The sequence below is a fragment of the Hyla sarda genome, chromosome 4, assembly GCF_029499605.1.
Source record: "Hyla sarda isolate aHylSar1 chromosome 4, aHylSar1.hap1, whole genome shotgun sequence".
NCBI classification, from domain to species: Eukaryota; Metazoa; Chordata; class Amphibia; order Anura; family Hylidae; genus Hyla; species Hyla sarda.
This window is the reverse complement of record NC_079192.1, coordinates 2,735,345-2,757,307: the sequence shown is the minus strand read 5'-3', so window position 1 is coordinate 2,757,307 and position 21,963 is coordinate 2,735,345. Positions and strand designations below refer to the sequence as shown.

At 44.0% G+C, this 21,963-nt stretch overlaps 1 protein-coding gene across 1 annotated transcript in view; it reads left to right on the top strand.

Moving 5' to 3' along the window:
- LOC130366676 (olfactory receptor 5AN1-like) overlaps window positions 1-20,453 on the top strand; it is a 34,115-nt gene extending 13,662 nt beyond the window's left edge. The window contains exons 2-3 of the mRNA XM_056568997.1: window positions 17,016-17,257; window positions 19,502-20,453. Of these exons, the coding sequence (XP_056424972.1) occupies window positions 17,016-17,257; window positions 19,502-20,453 (1,194 nt within the window). The remainder of the gene's footprint in view (window positions 1-17,015; window positions 17,258-19,501) is intronic.
- Window positions 20,454-21,963: the final 1,510 nt, after the last annotated feature.

Sequence of the window (21,963 nt, the reverse complement as noted above, 5' to 3'; positions counted from 1 at the left end):
CGGGCACAGACTGTACAAGCCCGCACAAAATCAGCAACATCAGCTTCCAGGGTAGGCCACCAATAAAAACGAGAGATGAGCTGGAAGGATTTTTTGACGCCAGCATGTCCGGCGAGGTGTGAGGAGTGTCCCCACATGAGAATCCTGAGGCGCTGGCGTGGAGGGACGAAGGTCTTTCCGGGAGGAGTTTGTCTGATGGAAGCTGGGAAAGCAGAGATCAGACAGTCAGGAGGAATAATGTGCTGCAGGGAGGTTTCTATTTCAGAGGCATCCGAGGAGCGAGATAGGGCATCAGCCCTAATGTTCTTGTCAGCGGGGCGAAAATGAATCTCAAAGTTAAAACGGGCAAAGAACAACGACCACCTAGCCTGGCGAGGGTTCAGCCGTTGGGCAGACTGAAGATAAGAGAGATTCTTGTGATCAGTGTATATAATAACTGGGTATTTGGACCCCTCCAGCAGGTGCCTCCATTCCTCGAGGGCCAGTTTTATGGCCAGTAGTTCTCGATCACCAATGGAGTAGTTTTTCTCCGCCGGAGAGAAGGTTCTAGAAAAGAAACCACAAGTAACACCAAGTCCGGAAGAATTTTTCTGTAGGAGCACAGCTCCAGCTCCCACCGAGGAGGCGTCTACCTCCAGTGAGAAGGGTTTAGATGGATCAGGTCTGGAGAGTACGGGAGTAGATGAAAAGGCAGTTTTGAAACAGTTGAACGCCTCTTCCGCTTGAGGAGGCCAGGACTTAGGGTTGGCGTTCTTCTTAGTTAGGGCCACAATTGGGGCCACAATGGTGGAAAAATGTGGAATAAATTGTCTGTAGTAATTCGCAAACCCCAAGAAACGTTGGATAGCTCGGAGTCCGGAGGGGCGTGGCCAATCCAAAACGGCTGATAGTTTGTCCGGGTCCATTTGGAGTCCCTGGCCAGAGACTAAGTATCCTAGGAAGGGAAGAGATTGGCATTCAAAGAGACATTTCTCCATCTTAGCATATAACTGATTGTCCCGGAGTCTCTGAAGAACCATGCGGACATGCCGGCGGTGTTCTTCTAGGTTAGAAGAAAAAATCTAAATATCGTCCAGGTAGACCACAACACAGGTATATAGTAAATCACAAAAAATTTCATTTACAAAGTCCTGGAAGACAGCAGGGGCATTGCAAAGCCCAAAGAGCATAACCAGATATTCAAAGTGTCCATCTCTGGTGTTAAACGCGGTCTTCCACTCGTCCCCCTCCCTGATGCGGATGAGATTATATGCACCTCTTAAATCCAATTTGGTAAAGATGTTGGCGCCACGTAGGCGATCAAAGAGTTCCGAGATAAGAGGCAGGGATAGCGTTTTTTTATAGTGATTTTATTAAGACGGCGGTAATCAATGCAAGGTCGTAAGGAACCGTCTTTTTTGGAGACAAAGAAGAACCCTGCTCCGGCAGAGGAAGAACACTTGCGGATAAATCCCCTTTTTGAATTCTCTTGGATGTACTCCGTCATGGCAAGTGTTTCCGGAGCAGACAGAGGATAGATCCTGCCCCGGGGTGGAGTGGTACCAGGGAGGAGATCAATAGGACAGTCATAAGGCCTGTGAGGAGGCAAAGTCTCTGCTTGTTTTTTGCAAAAAAACATCAGCATAGTCCAGATAGGCCTTGGGGAGACCAGGTATCGGAGAAGCCATAGGGTTTTGACTGGCAGGACTGGGAGCAGACATAAGGCATTTTTTGTGGCAAGAAGTACCCCAGTTCTTGATTTCCCCGGTGGTCCAGTCAAGGGTAGGGGAATGGCGTTGCAGCCACGGTAGTCCAAGAAGAATTTCAGAGGTGCAGTTAGAAAGTACGAGAAATTCAATTTTTTCGTGATGGGGTCCAATGCACATTAAGAGGGGTTCTGTGCGGTACCGCACGGTACAGTCCAATCTTTCACCATTAACAGAGGCGATGTAGAGGGGTCTGGCGAGACTGGTCACTGGGATGTTGAACCTGTTGACAAAAGAGGCCAAAATAAAATTTCCTGCAGATCCGGAATCCAAGAAGGCCACAGCTGAGAAGGAGAAGTTAGAAGAAGAAATCCGCACAGGCACAGTAAGACATGGAGAAGCAGAGTTCACACCTAGAGCTGTCTCACCTTTGTGCGGAGTCGGAGTGCGTCTTTCCTGACGTGGAGGTCGGATAGGGCAATCTTTCAAGAAGTGTTCCGTACTGGCACAGTACAGGCATAGGTTCTCATTGCGGCGGTGTGTCCTCTCTTGAAGTGTCAAGCGAGACTGGTCTACTTGCATAGCCTCCACGGCGGAAGGCCCAGGAACAGATTGCAGCGGACCAGAGAAGAGAGGAGCTGGGGAGAGAAACCACCTCGTGCGAACAAAGTCCATATCCTGGCGGAGCTCCTGGAGTCTTTTGGAAAAACGCATGTCAATGCGGGTGGCAAGATGAATAAGTTCATGCAGGTTAGCAGGGATTTCTCGTGCGGCCAGCACATCTTTGATGTTACTGGATAGGCCTTTTTTGAAGGTCGCGCAGAGGGCTTCGTTATTCCAGGACAATTCGGAGGCGAGAGTACGGAATTGGATGGCGTACTCGCCTACTGAAGAATTACCCTGGACCAGGTTCAGCAGGGCAGTCTCGGCAGAAGAGGCTCGGGCTGGTTCCTCGAAGACACTTCGAATCTCCGCAAAGAAAGAGTGTACAGAGGCAGTGACAGGATCATTGCAGTCCCAGAGCGGTGTGGCCCATGACAGGGCTTTCCCAGACAGAAGAGTGACCACGAAAGCCACCTTTGACCTTTCAGTTGGAAATTGGTCCGACATCATCTCCAAATGCAGGGAACATTGCGAAAGAAAACCACGGCAAAGTTTAGAGTCCCCATCAAACTTGTCCGGCAATGATAAACGGAGGCTGGATGCGGCCACTCGCTGCGGAGGAGGTGCAGGAGCTGGCGGAGGAGATGGTTGCTGAAGCTGTGGTAGAAGCTGCTGTAGCATCACGGTCAGTTGAGACAGCTGGTGGCCTTGTTGTGCTATCTTTTGCGACTGCTGGGCGACCACCGTGGTGAGGTCAGCGACAACTGGCAGCGGGACCTCAGCGGGATCCATGGCCGGTTCTACTGTCAGGATTCAGCAGGCTGGAGGTGGATCCTCTGTGCCAGAGAGGGATTGGCGTGGACCGTGTCGGTGGAGCGGTTCTAAGTTGCTACTGGTTTTTACCAGAGCCCGCCGCAAAGCGGGATGGTCTTGCAGCGACGGTAGCAACCAGGTCGTGTCCACCGGCAACGGCTCAACCTCTCTGACTGCTGAGATAGGCGCGGTACAAGGGATTAGACAAGAGCAGAGTCGGACGTAGCAGAAGGTCAGGGCAGGCAGCAAGGATCGTAGTCAGGGGCAATGGCAAGCGGTCTGGAACACTGGCTAGGGATACACAAGGAACGCTTTCACTGGCACAATGGCAACAAGATCCGACAAGGAAGTGCAGGGGAAGGGAGGTAATATAGGGAAGTGCACAGGTGAACATACTAATAAAAAGCCATGCGCCAATCAGTGGCGCACCAGCCCTTTAAATCGCAAAGAACCGGAGCGCGCGCGCCCTAGGGAGCGGGGCCGCGCGCGCCGGGACAGCACAGACGGGGAGCGGGTCTGGTAAGCGTGTCGGGATGCGCATCACGAGCGGGCGCGTCCCGCATCGCGAATCGCATCCCGGCTAGGGACATTATCGCAGCGCACCCGGTCAGCGGGTCTGACCGGGGCGCTGCGAGTAGGAGAACGCTGTGAGCGCTCCGGGGAGGAGAGGGGACCCGGAGCGCTCGGCGTAACAGCTACTATTGCAACTTCCAACAGTCTGTTGCCTCTTGCAATATGGTGGCTACAACTAATCTCACTATTCTGCCACCTCCTGCTGTACTTTGTCTACTACAAGTCCCATTAGTTTGACACCTCCTGCTGTAGGGTGGCTACGACACCACCTAAAAGTTAGCCACCTCTTTCTGTACTCTGGATACTAAAACAAATAACAGTCCGTCACCTCCCAATATACCTTACCTTAATACCTTAATTGATAGACGTATTTCTTTTTTCAACCAAACTAACTTTACCACCAGTCTGTTGCCTCCTGCTATATGCTAAATACTTCTATGCTTACCAGTCCGCCACCTCCTGCTGTACTCTGGATGTTACTACTTCCAACAGTCTTTCATCTCCCACTGTACGCTGGCTACTAACGACCTCACAAATTCATCACCTCCTATTTTACACTGACAACTACCACTCTCACCAGTGTGAAACCTCTGTTGTCCGTTGGATACTACAACTCCCAACAGTCTATCACTTCCTGCTGTACGCTAGTACTACTACACAATCCAGTCTGAAACCTCTTGCTGTCCGCTGGATACTACGACTCCCAACAGTCCGCCACCTCTTGGTGTCTGCTGGCTACTACAACACCCAATAGTCCACCACCTCCAGCTCAACGGTGGCTACCAGCACTCCCATCAGCCCGCCACATTGTACTGTATGCTGGCTTCTACAAATCCCACCAGTTTGCCACTTCTTGCTGTACATAGGCTAATAGAACCCATCTGTATTCCACATCCTGCTAAACTTTGTCTACTTCAAATCCCACCAGTCCCCCACCTATTGTACACTGGATACCACTTCCTACCAGTCCGCTACCTCCTGCTGTCCGTTGAATACAATAGTCCGCCACCTGGAACTGTGCGGTTGGCACCACTACTCTGACCATTCCGCCATCTACTGCTTTACAAACCTATCAGTCTGCAACATCCTTTTGCACTCTGGGGCAGTACACCTCCTGCTGCACGCAGGTTACTATGATATATTCAGTGAATCCTCTCCTGCTGTGCACTGGCTATAACAAAAACTACCAGTCTGCCACTGCCTATGGAACCCTAGATACTACAACTCCCACCAGTCTGCCACCTCCTGCTGCACGCGAATATTCGCAATGCAAATTTAATTTGAGAATATCGCAAATTTGTGAATATTCGCGAATATAGCACTATATATTCACAATTATGAATATTCGCTTTTTTTTCACAGTACACATCACAGTGATCATCCCTCTCTGCTTCCAGCTTGTGTGGTGTATAGAAGGCTTTAATACTACTGTGTGAGACTGGCGCGTGAATATTCGCATATGCGAATATACGCATATGCGAATATTCACGAATATTGATCCCTCCTTTCTTTTAGCTTGTGGGCCAATGAGAATGATGCAAATACAGTTGTCGGAGATTAGCAACATACCCAGCAACCAATAGGAAAGTATCCCACCCCTTCGCTATGGGTGGGTTCACAACACGTATTTATCCATACAAGAGCGCATACGGCTGGGGAGAGCTAAAATTGTGCGCTCCCGTATTCCGGCCGTATGCGCTCGTATGGTAATTCATTTCAATGAGCCGTGCAGAGTGAAACGTTCGCTCCGGTCAGCTTATTTTTGCCCCGTATGCACTTTTCCAACCAGACCTAAAACCGTGGTCGACTATACAGTGGTCTCCAAACTGTAGCCCTCCAGATGTTGCAAAACTACCATTCCCAGCATGCCCAGGCAGTCAGTGCATGCTGAAAGTTGTAGTTTTGCAACATCTTGAGGACCACAGTTTGGAGATTACTACTTAGCGGTCTCCAAACTGTCAGTGCATGCTGGGAGTTGTAGTTTTGCAACAGCAGTAGGCAAACTGGTTGGGAAACACTGAACTAGAGTCTGTTTCCTAACTCAGTGATTCTAACCCGTGTGTCTCCAGCTGTTGCATAACTACAACTCCCAGAATGCACTGACAGACTGTACATGCTGGGAGTTGTAGTTTTGCAACAGCTGGAGCCACACAGGTTGGAATAACTGAGCTAGAGTCTGCTTCCTAACTCAGTGGTTCCCCACCAGTGTGCCTACAGCTGTTGCAAAACTACAACTCCCAGCATGTATGGTCTGTCAGTGCATTCTTGGAGTTGTAGTTTTACAACAGCTGAAGGTTTGCCCCCCCCCCATCATGTGAATGTACAGGGTACATTCACACGGGTGGGTTTACAGTGGGTTTCCTTCTACCAGTGTGAGCTGCGGCAAATTTTCTGCTGCAGCTCAAACTCCCAGCGGAAAACTCACTATGAACCCCCGCCTGTGTGAATGTACCCTAAAGACACTACATTACAATAAAACTAAATAAAAAGTAAAACAATACATACACACCCTTGCACGCCCCCCCCCCCCCCCCCCCCCCCAATAAAAATGAAAAACATCTCATATGGCAGTGTTTCCTAAATGGAGCCTCCGGCTGTTGCTAAACAACAACTCCCAGTATTTCCGTAGAGCCATTGACTGTCCTGGCAGGCTGGGAGGTTTGCAACAGCTGGAGGCACTCTGTTTGGGAAACACTGCTGTAGGGTTTTGGTGGACACAAGCGCCATCCTTGTATCGGGGTCCGCCCCTATTGTAAATTCCTAATTTAGGCCTCAAATGCACATGGCGCTCTCTCACTTCAGAGCCCTGTTGTATTTCATGCAACAGTTTAGGGCCACATATGGGGTATCTTCGTACTCTGGAAAAATTGTGTTACAAATTTTAGGGGGATTTTTCTGCTTTTATCCCTTATGAAAAGGAAAAGTTGGGGTCTACACCAGCATGTTAGTGTAAAAAAATGTAAAAATTTTACACTAACATGCTGGTGTTGCCCCATACTTTTCATTTTCACAAGGGGTAATAGAAGAAATACCCCATATGTGGATGTAAAGTGCTCTGCTGGCACACTACAGGGCTCAGGAGAGGAGGAGCGCCATTGTGTTTTTAAAGAGAGAATTTGTTTAGATTGGAAGTCGGGGGGCCTTGTGCGTTTACAAAGCCCCCCCATGGTGCCAGAACAGTGGACCCCCCCACATGTGACCCCATATTGGAAACTACACCAGGGGTGCAGTGAGCATTTACACCCCACTGGCATTTGACAGATCTTTGGAACAGTGGGCTGTGCAAATGAAAAATTACATTTTTCATTTTTACGGACCACTATGACGAAAATCTGTCAGACACCTGTGGGGCTTAAATGCTCACTGCACCCCTTATTAAATTCTGTGAGAGGTGTAGTTTCCAAAATGGGGTCACATGTGGGGGGGGTTCAATTGTTCTGGCACCACGGGGGGCTTTGTAAATACACGTGGCCTTCAATTCCACACACATTCTCTCTCCAAAATCCAAATGGCCCCCCTCTCTTCTGAGCATTGTAGTTCGCCCACAGAGCACTTTACATCCACATATGGGGTATTTATATACTCAAAAGAAATGGTGTTACAAATTTTGGGGGGCTTTTTTCTTATTTTACCTTGTGAAAATGAAAAATTTAGGGTAACACCAGCATTTGAGTGAAAACTATTTTTTCTCATTTTCCCATCCAACTTTAACGAAAATTCTGTGGGGTGTTAAGGCTTACTATACCCCGTGTTACGTTCCGTGAGGGGTGTAGTTTCCAAAATGGGGTCACGCGTGGGTATAAAAATTTTTAGCGTTTGTCGGAACCGCTGTAAAATTAGCCACCCCTGTGCAAATCACCAATTTAGGCCTCAAATGTACATAGTGCCCTCTCACTCCTGAGCCTTGTTGTGCGCCCGCAGAGCATTTTACTCCCACATATGGGGTATTGCTGTACTCAGGAGAAATTGTGTTACAAATTTTGGGGGTCTTTTTTTCCTTTTACTGCTTGTGAACATAAAAAGTATGGGGCAACACCAGCATGTTAGTGTAAATTTTTTTTATTTTTTTACACTAACAGGCTGGTTTAGCCCCCAACTTTTCCTTATCATAAGGGGTAGAAGGAGAAAAAGCCCCCAAAATTTGTAATGCAATTTCTCCCGAGTACGGAAATACCCCATATTTGGCCCTAAACGAAGTGAAAGAGCACCATGCGCATTTGAGGACTAAATTACGGATTGCATAGGGGTGGACATAGGGGTATTCTACGCCAGTGATTCAAAAACAGGGTGCCTCCAGCTGTTGCTAAACTCCCAGCATGCCTGGACAGTCAGTGGCTGACCGGAAATGCTGGGAGTTGATGTTTTGCAACAGCTGGAGGCTCCGTTTTGGAAACACTGCCGTATGATATGTTTTTCATTTTTATTGGGGGGTGGGGGGCAGTGTAAGGGGGTGTATATGTATGTTTTAACCTTTATTATGTGTAGTGTAGTGTAGTGTAGTGTTTTCAAGGTATATTCGCACAGGTGGGTTTACGGTGAGTTTCCCGCTAGGAGTTTGTGCTGCAGCGGAAAATTTGCCGCAGCTCAAACTTGAATAAGGAAACTTACTGTAAACCCGCCTGTGTGAATGTACCCTGTACATTCACATGGGGGGGGGGGGGGGCAAATCTCCAGCTGTTGAAAAACTACCACTTTCAGCATGCACTGACAGACCATGCATGCTGGGAGTTGTAGTTTTGTAACAGCTGGAGGCACACTGGTTGGAAAACCTTCAGTTAGGTTCGGTTACCTAACTCAGCATTTTCCAACCAGTGTGCCTCCAGCTTTTGCAAAACGACAACTCCCAGCATGTACTGGGAGATGTAGTTATGCAACAGCTGGAGGTGCGCAACTACAACTCCCAGCATGCTGGGACAGCTGTTTGCTGTTTAGGCATGCTGGGATTTGCAGTTTTGCCACAGCTGGAGGGCTACAGTTTAAATACCACTGCACAGTAGTCTCCAAACGGTGGCCCTCCAAATGTTGCAAAACTACAACTACCAGCATGCCCAGACAGCTGTCTGCTGTCTGGGCATGCTGGGAGTTGTAGTTTTGCAAGTTTTTCTCATGCGCAAATATATGTTTAGACTATAAAGAAAATATATTCTCGAATATATGAATAATAATATATTTTTGCATTTGTGAATAATATTTTCACATACGTGAAAAAAGATTGCGAATATAACGAATATGCAAATTTTGCGAATATATGACGAATATTCACGCATATATTCTGAAAACTATTGATGTTTGCGGGCTACTACTAAAACCAGTGTGTCACCTCCTGCTTTACACTGGCTACTTTCAATCTCACCAGTCCAACGCCTCCTGCTATACGCTGGCTGATATCACACCTACCATTTAGCCACCTCCTGCTGTATGCTGGAAACAACTTCACCAGTCCGCCATCTCCTGCTGTATGCTGGAAACTACACCACCTAACAGTCTGCAACCTCCTGCTGTACTCTGGCTACTGATACCCCACCAGTCTACCATCTTCTTTTGTACACTGGCTACTACAAATCCCCAAAGACTGCCACCTCCTGTGTACACTGGCTACTACTCTTCCCACCAGTTCATCACATCCTGCTGAAGTTGATTAGTACAGCTCCCATCAGTCCTCCACCTTCTGTTGTATGAATACTACTAAAACATCTACCAGTTCATAACCTCCTGCTGTACACTGGCTATGACAAACCAGCCAGTCCGCCACCTACTGCTGTACTCTGGCTATTACAACTCCTAGCAGTCTGCCACTTCGTTCTATCCTCTGGCTATTACCACTCCCACCAGTTTGTCACCTTCTGCTTATGGCGGTGAATACAGCTCCCACCAGTCTGCCACCTCCTGCTGTATGCTGGCTTTTGTAATCCCCACCAGGTACCTCCTTTGCCTATATACTGGCTATTACCACTACCACCAGTTCGCTACCTGCTGCTGTAGACTGGCCACAACACCAACCAGTCCACCACCTCCTGGTGTCCGCTGGCTACAACAACCCCTGCCAGTCCGTCACCTCCTGCTGTACACTGGCTATTGCCACTTCCACTAGGCTGCCACCTGCTGCTGTCCGCTTGAAACTTCAACTCTAACCATTCCACAACCTTCTCCTGAATGCTGGCTACTACTTACAACCAGTCCGCCTGTTTTTTCGTGACATATTGTACTTTACATTAGTGGTAAATTTTGATTGACATAGTCAGTGATTTTTGTGAAAAACAAAACATTTGGCAAAAAAATAATACATTTACATTTTTCTAGATTTTACTTTTTCTGCTCGTACGACAAATAGTCATGCCACACCAAATTAACAATTAATTCATATCTACAATATGTCTACTTTCTGTTCCCATCATTTGATATACATTCTTTTACTTTTTTCGAATGTTAGAAGGTGGACTTTAAAATTTAATTTTTTTTCCCATTTTAATCCATTTTTTTCTGTAACACAGTAGTTATTGATAGAGAAATGCAACTCAATATTTATTTCCTGAATTCTGACATATGTAGAAATATCCCATATGAGGCCTTTGAGCGCTACCTGTCTAACACAGGCCTCAGACATGAAGGTGTGCTTTGTGGATTTTGGGGCCTCCTTTTAATTTAGTCTTTAAGTCTTTGGGGTGCAAAAATATTTTTGGGAGAGAAGTTGATGCTTTCCTTGGTACCATTTTGGGGTACATGTGACACTCTGAGGTGGCATAAATAAAAAAAATATATTCTGCGGTTGTTTTCTATAAAAAATTTTGTCATTCGTCATGTGGTATAAATTACATGTTAACTTTACACTGCAGGTAGATACGATCATGGCGATACCAAATTTATATACTTTTTTTTTTTATATTTTAGGACATAACAATTATAGCATAACAATTATTTGTTGTAAAAAATAAATCATGTTTGTAAGTTGTTGTCTTCTGTAAGCCATAACTTTTTTATTTTTTCACCAACACTTTTGTATGACGACTCTTTTTTTAAGAGACATGTTGACATTTTGGGGGAGATTATTTTTGGGTGTATTTTTGGGTGTATATTTTTTACTTTTTTAATATCAAACACATAATTCACTGGCGTACACATCTATACTCCACTGAATTATGCCTATGCCTGTTAGTTTTACACTGACACTCATAGGATAGCAGATCAGACTCTATGATCTAAGACATCAGGTACATGTACGTGGAGATGATGCATGTCAGCCCTCATCACCACGTACATGTAGCTGATTTTGCGGGATCAGGTTAAAGTGAACTAGTGAAATTAGTGAGGACCTAGAAATTGGTATAAGGGCATGGAGGATGAGGGGTGAACTGATTTTCTTACCATACCTGTCTAAATAAAATATCAATGCACATTTTATTAATACATTTTTAAGTTTCATGATCTAAAATCTATAAAGACCAATTATAATAAATGTAACTATTCCCACCAGAGACCAGAAATGAGATCTCTCCGGCTTTGTTCCACCACGCTTGTAATATTTTTTTTTCCATAAAAGGGGCACATAGTAATAACCTAACATTTTTCTTAAGAAAAGAAGAAACTGTTGTTCTCTGTTACACACAAAACATCAAGATCATCGTCCTCTGTTTTCTGTGACTGTTCGAGGTCAATTCTGTGTTGTCTACAGTGATATGTACAGGAAATATGTTATATACAGTACATTCAGAAAGTCTTCACACATCTTTACTTGACATTTTGTTATGTTTCTCCTTGTATTTCCTCATCATTCGGACCTAATGCATTGATAAATACTATAATCTTGCTATGACAAAAGTATTCAGACAGTTTACTTAGAATTTAGATGAAGCCCCTTTGGCAGCAACTACAGCCCCCAGTTTTAATGGAGATGAGGCCACAATGTTTGCATACTTGGATTAGGGTATTTTTTTTGCCATTGTTCTCTGCAGATCCTCTCAAGCCCCATCAGGTTGGATGGTGACCCCTGGTTAAAATTATTTTCAGGTCTCTTTGGAAATGTTCCATTGGGTTCAGGCTGTGGCAGAGCCAATAAAGGGCAATCACAGAGTAGCTCCCCAGCATATCCTGTCTTGTCTTGGTTGTGTGCTTAGGGTCAGTGTCTTGTAGGAGGTGAACTTCTAGCACAGTCTAAGGTCCAGACTGCTCTGGATCAGGTTTTCTTTAAAATATCTTGGTACTTTGCTTTATTTATCTTTCCTCTTTATCTTTACCCTGACAAGTCTCCCTGTCTCAGCAGCTGGACACCCACCATTTTTCACTGTAGGTATGGTATTTTTGGGCGGGTGAGGATCAGTGCTTTGATTCTCCAGACATGATGTTTGTTTCATCAGCCCATAGAATCTTGTTTCTTACAGTCTGAGAGTCCTTTAGATGTTTTTTTTTGTTTGTTTTTCTTTTCTTTTTTTTAACAACAGGTGAAATTTACTTGTCTTTTACTGAGGAAAAGCGTCTTCCTGGCAACTCTGCCATTAAGCCCATATTGTGGATGCTGCAGTGAGGGTTAACCTTTTGAAAGTTTTTCCCATCTGCTCACAAAAACTATTGAGCTCAGCCAGACCACTGGGTTATTTGTCATCTTTCTTACCAAGACCATTCTCACCCGATTACTTTGGTAATTTTGGTTGGGCAGCAGCTCTAGGGAGGCACCTGGTTGTTCAACTTCTTTCATGTAAGAATTATGGAGGCCACTGGGTCTTACAACCAGTGATGTCTTTCCTAATCCTGTTGAAACTGCAGAATTAACCACAGGTGACTGCAATCAAGGTGCAGAAATGTCTTAAAATGTTTTTGCAAAGGGTCTGAACTTTTATGGCCATTTTTCATTTTTTTAATACATTTTCAAAAATGTCTAAAAATATAATTTCATATTTTCATTATGGGGCACTGAGTGCAGAATGTTTTTTCATTTATTTTATTTTTATTTTATCATAAGACATAAGAAAATGGGAAAAAGTTAAAAAAAAGACTTTCTGAATGCATTGTATGCTTATCTATTTCCACAATTGCTGCATGTAGAAGGTCACTTTTACATCTACTACCAGAAGAAATGATACCTGTAAGGAACCCTAACAGCCCCCATTTGGAGTTTATCAGGTATAATACAGTATGCCATACTACAGGAGGTCCAGCACGGCATTGTGGCTTCTGTAAGGCTGGGTTCACACTACGGTTTGTATTTACGGTTCCCGTATACGGCTGGGAGGAGGGGGGACGGGGCTTAATCGCGGCGCCCGCACTCAGCCGTATTCGGGAACCGTATTTAATGCATGTCTATGAGCCGACCGGAGTGAACCGCAGCCTCCGGTCGGCTGCGTTTTCGGCCGTATGCGGTTTCCCGACCGCAGGCAAAAACGTTGTCGACTGCGTTTTTGCCTACGGTCGGGAAGCCACATACGACCAAAACGCAGCCGACAGGAGGCTGCGGTTCACTCCGGTCGGCTCATAGACATGCATTAAATACGGTTCCCGAATACGGCTGAGTGCGGGCGCTGCGATTAAGCCCCGCCCCCCTCCTCCCAGCCGAATACGGGAACCGTAAATACAAACCGTAGTGTGAACCCAGCCTAACATGGAGTCTTTATTTTTATTTTTTTTGAAAGATAGACAATGTAGAATAGTTTTTGTTCTGTCACATTTACATATTTTTTTTTTTATTTTTTGAGAAAAAAAAGGGTGAAAAAAACCCACTTCCCCAGGGTTCCCCAAACCTCCCCCCCCCATCCTTCCCCTTCCCCCTGACCCCCCCTCCCACCCGGTGACCTGCCATCTCGGGCAAATCTCTAGCCTTACGTGATTGTCCCCCCCTCTCCATCCCCCCCATACCTTAACCACTATTTTTCAATCCCCGTGTGCCCATCCAGTCCACCGCTTCTACTATGCTAGAGAAAAAGAATGTCTCATTTTTGTAAAAAAACCTTCAGCCTGGCTGGGAACATTAAAGCAAACTTGATTCCATTATGTGCAAGTCTCTTTTTAACTTCCCTGAAAGTATATCTCTTCTTCTGTGTTTCAGTTGCATAATCTGGGAAAAGCATAATTTTATTTCCATTGTATTCTATCTCCTTTTTTTTCCTCATTATTCTCAAGATGTTGTCACAGTCATTATCATTCAGGAGTTTAAGTATTATGGTACATGGTCTGCCCCCTACTGGCGGGGGTTGGAACGGAATTCTATGCGCACGTATCACACTAAAGTGTTTAGAGAGATTTTCCTCCCCACACTGCGCAATCAACCATGTTTGGATAAAAGTTATCACATCTTTACTTTCCGCTCCCTCTGGGAAACCCAAGATTCTAAGGTTCCCCCGTCTGGAGCGGTCTTCGAATTCTGTCACTTTTTGATTTAATAACTTGTTCTCCCCTGACATCCTCTGTACTTCAGATTTTAACTTATGGACCTCATCTTCCACACCCGACACTCTCGTCTCCACCTCTGTACACCTCTCCCTGACTTTCTTTAGATCTTCCCTGATCAAATTGATTTCCACGCCGATAACCCCCACTTGATTGGACAGAACATCTATGGAAGTATTACATTTTGCAACTGCCACTAATATTTTATCTAGGGCAGGTTGGGGAACATCCCCTTCCTTCTCCATTATAGAGCCATCTAATCCCAGATCTCCTGCATTGGTTTTATTTTATCCACGATTTCTAGGCACTGCCCCCGGCGAGACAAAACATTTATCCACTTTCCCAGCTGCTTTAGCATCCTTTGTTGGGCTATGTGTTTTATTCAGCTTGGGTGCCATCTTATCCTCCAGTTGTCAATATATTGTCCCACCCAGAACAGTCACGTGTATTTCATACGCTGCGCCGGGAGATTCAGAAAAGATTACCAACTAAATATTTCCAACGGACACTTTCAGATTGCTGTATCACAGGAGAAGCTCAGTTATCTGCAGACTATAGACCTGCTCCTGCAGTGCTACAGGTGTTTCACCAGGTGTCGTTTATACTCAGGAGAGTAAAAAAATAAATAAAAATACACTGTCCCAATTAGGGTTTTCCACCAAAATCCAGTTCTTATAGATAAATTCTTATTTCTCATGCAGAAGGACCTTCTTTATTGGCTTTAAACATACAAGGTGAACGTGGCAGCGTTCACCTCCACAGCTATTATCGCCACGAGGGGGTTTATTATTAAGCGAGCAAAATTTGCCCCCACACCTATTCTTTTAGTACAGTTTGTTCACTGTGGCAGCAGTTTCATCCTTATAACAACACAGATATGAGAGGATCTCACCCGAATCTCAGCTGGGTCCCTGGAGCAGCCATGGATCAGCCTCCTCAGTGTGTCTTCCTCCAGTAGCTCCAAGGTCACACTCTCACTCTGCCTGCATTCTCAGCACAACACAGATCCGGGTTCCTCCAACTCATTGCCTCTTCTGAGCCTCCACTCCAGATCACAGCGTTGTCGGCACCTGTGTGTGCTGTTGTTTGTGTGGGGGCCACTATGCTCACAGTCCACTGCTCCCCGCTCACTACTGCTGTGTCAGGTCAGGTCCCTCTGCTCCACCGCCATCCAGCACACTCGCATCCCAGCTTTCAGCGCAGCTGAGCGGTGTCCCGGACTAGCAGCATGTGTTTGGTCCATGGAGGGAGCAGGAAGCGGGGGGGAGGAGCCTCTCAACCTCCTCGCATCACGTCCTGTCGACAAGTATCTGTCACATTTAAATAGTTGAATGTGCTGATAAAACATCACACAAAAATTATCAATAGAAATCAAATTTATCAACCCATGGAGGTCTGGATTTGGAGTCACACTCAAAATCAATGACCTCCCTACAATGCCTGTGCATGCTCCTGATGAGGTGGCGGATGGTCTCCTGAGAGATGTCCTCACAGACCTCAACCAAAGCATCCGCCAACTCCTGGACAGTCTGTGGTGAATGGAGCGAGACATCCCAGATGTGCTCAATCAGATTCAGGTCTGGGGAAAGGGCGGGCCAGTCCATAGCATCAATGCCTTCTTCTTGCAGGAACTGCTGACACACTCCAGCAACATGAGGTCTATGATTGTCTTGCATTAGGAGGAACCCAGGGCCAACAGCACCAGCATATGGACTCACAAGGGGTCTGAGGATCTCATCTCGGTACCTACTGGCAGTCAGGCTACCTCTGGCAAGCACATGGAGGGCTGTACGGCCCCCCAAAGAAATACCACCTCACACCATTACTAACCCACCGCCAAACTGGTCATGCTGGAGGATGTTGCAGGCAGCAGAACATTCTCCACAGCGTCTCCAGACTCTGTCACGTCTGTCACATGTGCTCCTGTGTGAACCTGCCTTCATCTGTGAAGAGCACAGGGCGTTTGTGGCAAATTTACCAATCTTGGTGTTCTCTGGCAAATGCCAAACACCCTGCACAGTTTTGGGCTGTAAGCACAACTCCCATCTGTGGACGTCCAGCCCCCATGGAGTCTGTTTCTGACCATTTAAGTGGACACATGCACATTTGTGGCCTGCTGGAGTTCATTTTGCAGGGCTCTGGCAGTGCTCCTCCTGCTCCTCCATACACAAAAGCAGAGGTAGCAGTCCTGCTGCTGGGTTGTTGCCCTCCTACAGCCTCCTCTACATCTCCTGATTTACTGGCTTTTCTCCTGGTAGCGCCTTCATGCTATGGACACTACACTGACAGACACAGCAAAGCTTCTTGCCACAGGTCGCATTGAAGTGCCATCCTGGATGAGCTGCACTACCTGAGCCACTTGTGTGGGTTGGAGACTCCCTCTCATGCTAACACAAGAGTGAAAGCACCGCCAACATTCAAAAGTGACCAAACATCAGCCAGGATGCATAGGAACTGAAAAGTGGTCTGTGGTCAACACCTCCAGAACCACTCCTTTATTGGGGTTGTCTTGCTAATTGCCTACAATTTCCACCTGTTATCTGTTATATTTTCACAACAGCATGTTCCATTGATTGTCAATCAGTGTTCTTCCTGAGTGGACAGTGGGATTTCACACAAGTGTCATTGACTTGAAGTTACATTGTGTTGTTTAAGTGTTCCATTATTTTTTTTGGAGCAGTGTATAATCAAATCAGTTACTATAAAATAACATCTAAATAGAAAGTATACAGTATATGATGTTATGAAATCTGTGATTTCCTTAATAGGCTTCTCATTATTTGTTCATAATATAATTTTATATTTTATAACTTTTTTTGTTACTGTATATAATTTTTCTTTCCACCTGATATAAAAATTAAGTAAAGTTTTCTAAATAATATTACAATAGCTTTTTGTAGATTATTTAGTGAGTTCTTAGACTCGAGGAAAACCCTAAACCTACCTCCTTTTTATCTTTTCCCACAGCTCTCACAGAGTCAGTCCCTTTGCATAGAGCTTCTTGTGTTTTACAATACACATGACAACTATATCACAGAGTGGGAATACTTAGTCCGGAAATCAATAATTCCGAGAAAAGGACCTAAAATCATACTTTATTACGTGCCCCTAAAAAGAAATAATTCAGATTTCAAAAAGTTGCTCCAAGAGTCACACAAACAAAAAATATACAGCAAACGGCACTCTGGAGCAGCCAGCTCCAAGATACAGTACGACTGATAAAGCATATAACACAGTGCGTGCTGAATGATGAACAGACCAAAAAAGTCAAATAATAAATACATACAAGAGTACCACGGTAGAGTATTCTATTGCACCCTAACCCCAATGGCTCAGGTAGTGGCTCGGGGCGGGACAACGGGGTGGGAGGGGGGCAGGGACCTGATAATCCCTATTCCTAGGTCTACACTAGTACCTAGGCCTAGGCGGAATTGTCGTCCTGATAAGGACGGTCCCGCTCTGGAACCTCCCCTACACTGCTACTCTTCCCCTAAGTAAACACTACCTCACTTGCTAATATGATTACTAGATCTCTACCCGGACATATCCCTATTGCTAATAATGCAATATATATACAGAAGGATATCCTAGATTTAATAGGAAAAGTAGTAGGCAGATGTCACTAGGGATAGGAAGATATATATGTATGCAGTGTATACCAAATATCCCACTGTTCAATCACAGATACTTAAGATAATATCAATGACCCTATCATATATTGCTACTGTACGATTAAGGGTGCTAACGCACCTGAAACGCGTCACTTTGACCCCTGTTATGGCATTTTAAGCATTAAAGTATCTGTTTTGCACGAATCCTGGCGCTGGACATCCAGTTTCTTGTTTTTACTGTAGAGATAGTACCAGCGTATAATGCCTTTACAATGAAACAGTTAATTACCCCTAGCTGGACCATGAGTACAGGAGTTCCGGTGGATCGAGCCTGATCGGTTATATCTCTCTCCTGATGATCCGTAACCAGGAGAAACGCGTTGAGAGCGATTGAATATCTAGATGCATCCTTTGCTCACTTGAGTATCCACCTTATTTATCCTACTACTTGCTACTGCTAATAATTGCATAACTAATTCAGAATGAGATGGTATATGTGTCTGTAAGTTGATTTATAGTTTTGCGGCACGGCTGTCCTTTTATGTACAATTATTGTGCCCTGATTGGGGGAACCCTGGAGATGACAGCGTGGTCTTGCAGTATCAGCATATCTAAGAATTATGATAGTTTCAGTATATCTGAGAATTATAATAATTTCTGCTGTTTGGTACATGGTGAATATTGATAAGGATATCATCTAGGTTGTAATTAACTGTTTCATTGTAAAGGCATTATACGCTGGTACTATCTCTACAGTAGCAATATATGATAGGGTCATTGATATTATCTTAAGTATCTGTGATTGAATAGTGGGATATTTGGTATACACTGCATACATATATATCTTCCTATCCCTAGTGACATCTGCCTACTACTTTTCCTATTAAATCTAGGATATCCTTCTGTATATATATTGCATTATTAGCAATAGGGATATGTCCGGGTAGAGAGCTAGTAATCATATTAACAAGTGAGGTAGTGTTTACTTAGGGGAAGAGTAGCAGTGTAGGGGAGGTTCCAGAGCGGGACCGTCCTTATCAGGATGACAATTCCGTCTAGGCCTAGGTACTAGTGTAGACCTAGGCATAGGGATTATCAGGTCCCTGCCCCTCTCCCACCCTGTTGTCCCGCCCTGAGCCACTACCTGAGCCATTGGGGTTAGGGTGCAATAGAATACTCTACCGTGGTACTCTTGTATATATTTATTATTTGACTTTTTGGTCTGTTCATCATTCAGCATGCACTGTGTTATATGCTTTATCAGTCGTACTATATCTGGGAGCTGGCTGCTCCAGAGTGCCGTTTGCTGTATATTTTATGATTGTGTGGCTCTTGGAGCAACTTTTTGAAATCTGAATTATTTATTTTTAGGGGCACGTAATAAAGTATGATTTTAGGTCCTTTTCTGTGAATTAATACACATGACAACCCCTAACAGAAATAGTACAGTGCAATGGGACTGGGTCTGGGAGAGTGACAGGGGAAGGAAGGTAAGTATAGGGTTTTTTTATGTTTTCCCCCAGGCTGAGAACATTCTTACAAATAAAAGAAAAATACAATTTGGAACATTCCGTTAAACAGATTGTTTAACATCAGAATTGTGGTATTAAAATATCAAAGAGATTTATTATTTAAAAATTTCTCTTCCACTTTTTTGTATCTCTCTGTAGACACGTTGGTCACAATCCAATCCAACAATAATAGTCCAGGAAAACTGAACCTCATCATGACCCAATCACAGTCAACCCCCCTAATGTAATAAAAAGGAGGAATTCCATTACACTGTGGGGTCAATAACTGAATTTTGTTAAATATATCTTTAATTCAATTTTTCATGAAAAGACGTTCTCTGAATATGCAGAACAACAATTCTAATACGGTGACCAAAATTTTGCTCTTAGGATTTCAGAATTTACAAAGTTTTAAGATCTTTTTCTTTCTCATCCTTCTGCTGATCTTCTGTGTGACCATCTGTGGGAACCTCCTGATCATTGTGGTGGTGTCCTACAGCCGATCCCTCCACTCCCCCATGTACTTCTTCCTCACACAGCTCTCCTTCTCAGATATCCTTCTCTCCACCACTATAGTACCCAACATGCTCCACGTTGTGTTGTATGAAGGACGTTCTCTGCCCTTTATCGACTGTTTGATACAATTTTATTTTTTTTCAGTCTCTGAAATATTAGAAAGTCTTTTCCTGACGGTGATGTCCTATGACCGGTATCAGGCCATCTGTAACCCTCTACATTACTCCTCCGTTATAGACCTTACATTTTGTCTAAAAGCTGTTCTCTTGTGTTGGGTGATGATGTTGACTGTAATATTGACTATTATAGCAACAATGAGTCAACTGCAGTTCTGTGGACCAAACATCATTGACCATTTCTTCTGTGATTTTGATCCCATTCTAGAACTTTCCTGCTCAGATACTTTTTATGTGAAATTAGAAGACATGATCCTGGCTGCGTCATTTGCAATTAGTCCATTTATAGTGATTATGGTCTCATATAGTTCTATAATTTTCACCATATTGAAGATCTCATCTACAACCGGGAGGCAGAAGACCTTCTCCACCTGTAGCTCTCACCTGGCCGTGGTCTCCCTATTTTATGGATCCCTTATCTGCATCTATTTATTTCCAAATAAGGGAAATGTAAAGAAGGTCCTCGCCCTGTTCTACACTGTAGTTACTCCGCTTCTCAATCCTATGATCTACAGTCTGAGTAATAGAGAGATTAAACAGGCCTTTAAAAAGATCAAGAGCAAAATCCCCTCTGTCTGTCAAACAAGTTAATTTATTGATCATTATGCCTTTTCTGTCAAATAACATTCTAGTAAGTTGGTTGTGAACTGGAGATACGTAATACACAGCAATTTACAGCTCTGGAAAAATTTAACAGACCATTCAAAATTAAAGAAATGTATTTTTCATTAAAAAATACTAATGTTTTACCTTAAGAATAGTCAGAAAAAAATATTTGGTTGACTCATGCAGATTTTTAACCCCAGTTTCAATGTGTCTTGGCGTGCTCTCCACTAGACTGTCACATTGCCACTCATGGCATAAAAATTCAAATATCTTGTCATTGTTTTGGGCTTGTGACTATTGTTGTGCGAACCAGGTTTTGACTCCTTGCACCACCTGGTAATACAGATAAAGCAGCAATCTGTAAAGATCGTTGTTTTACTGTAATCTCTTGCTGGGCTATGCTCTGGCACAGCGAGGAAAGAGTTAACTAGCACTGCTGAACAATTAGTTAACTCCTTGGGGGTATACATTATATAGCTGGATGTATACAGTAAGTAGAAGATCACTTACAACTCTCTTTTTGTGTAACCTCGTCTGTAGTGATTACATCATTACAGGCAGAGCTACACAGGGAGATTGGAAGCCAGAAACAAGAGTGGTTAGTGTGGGTCTGTTTACTTTATGCCTTTTCAGCATTCCTTTTTGTTTAACCCCTTGGGAACCGAGGATTTTCCAGTTTTTGCACTTTTGTTTTTTCCTCCTTACCTTTTAAAAATCATAACCCTTTAAAGTTTGCACCTAAAAATCTATATGATTGCTTTTTTTTGTGCGCCACCAATTCTACTTTGTAATAACATCAGTAATTTTACCCAAAAATCTACCGCAAAATGGAAAAAAAAATCATTGTGCGACAAAATTGAAGAAAAAATGCCATTTTGTAAATTTTGGGGGCTTCCGTTTCTACACAGTACGTTTTTCAGTAAAAATGACACCTTATCTTTATTCTCTATATCCATACGACTAAAATGATACCCTACTTATATAGGTTTGATTTTGTCGTGATTTTGGAAAATGTATATGTTTAAAATTGGAACAGAATACGGATTGAAGAAAAAGGAGAACCCTCTTTGTCGGCGCTGCTCGGATGTTGCAATAATGTAGATGGTACCCAGAGTATTATGTAACAATATTTTATTGAAACACATACATATGGAGGTACAAAATGGACAATTTTTTTTATTCAACAATATTTTATTGAAACACATACATATGGGGGTACAAAATGGACAAGACGCGTTTCGGGAGTGAGCCCTCCCTCTTTCAATTGTGGACATATGCAGTCTGATGTGGCAGGGGATGTGGTATATATAAATACATTTAAAATCTGGCGCCAAAAACATTCTGGCACAGGTCAAGGGTTAAACATAAGAAAAAAGTAATACTGCATATTCATTTTAAATAAAAATGGTCATATTTATAAAGCAATATAGAAAATATTGTGTTTGGTTTTTGTAAAACATTGGAATTCACTCTATTTATTGTAAACCCAATTATA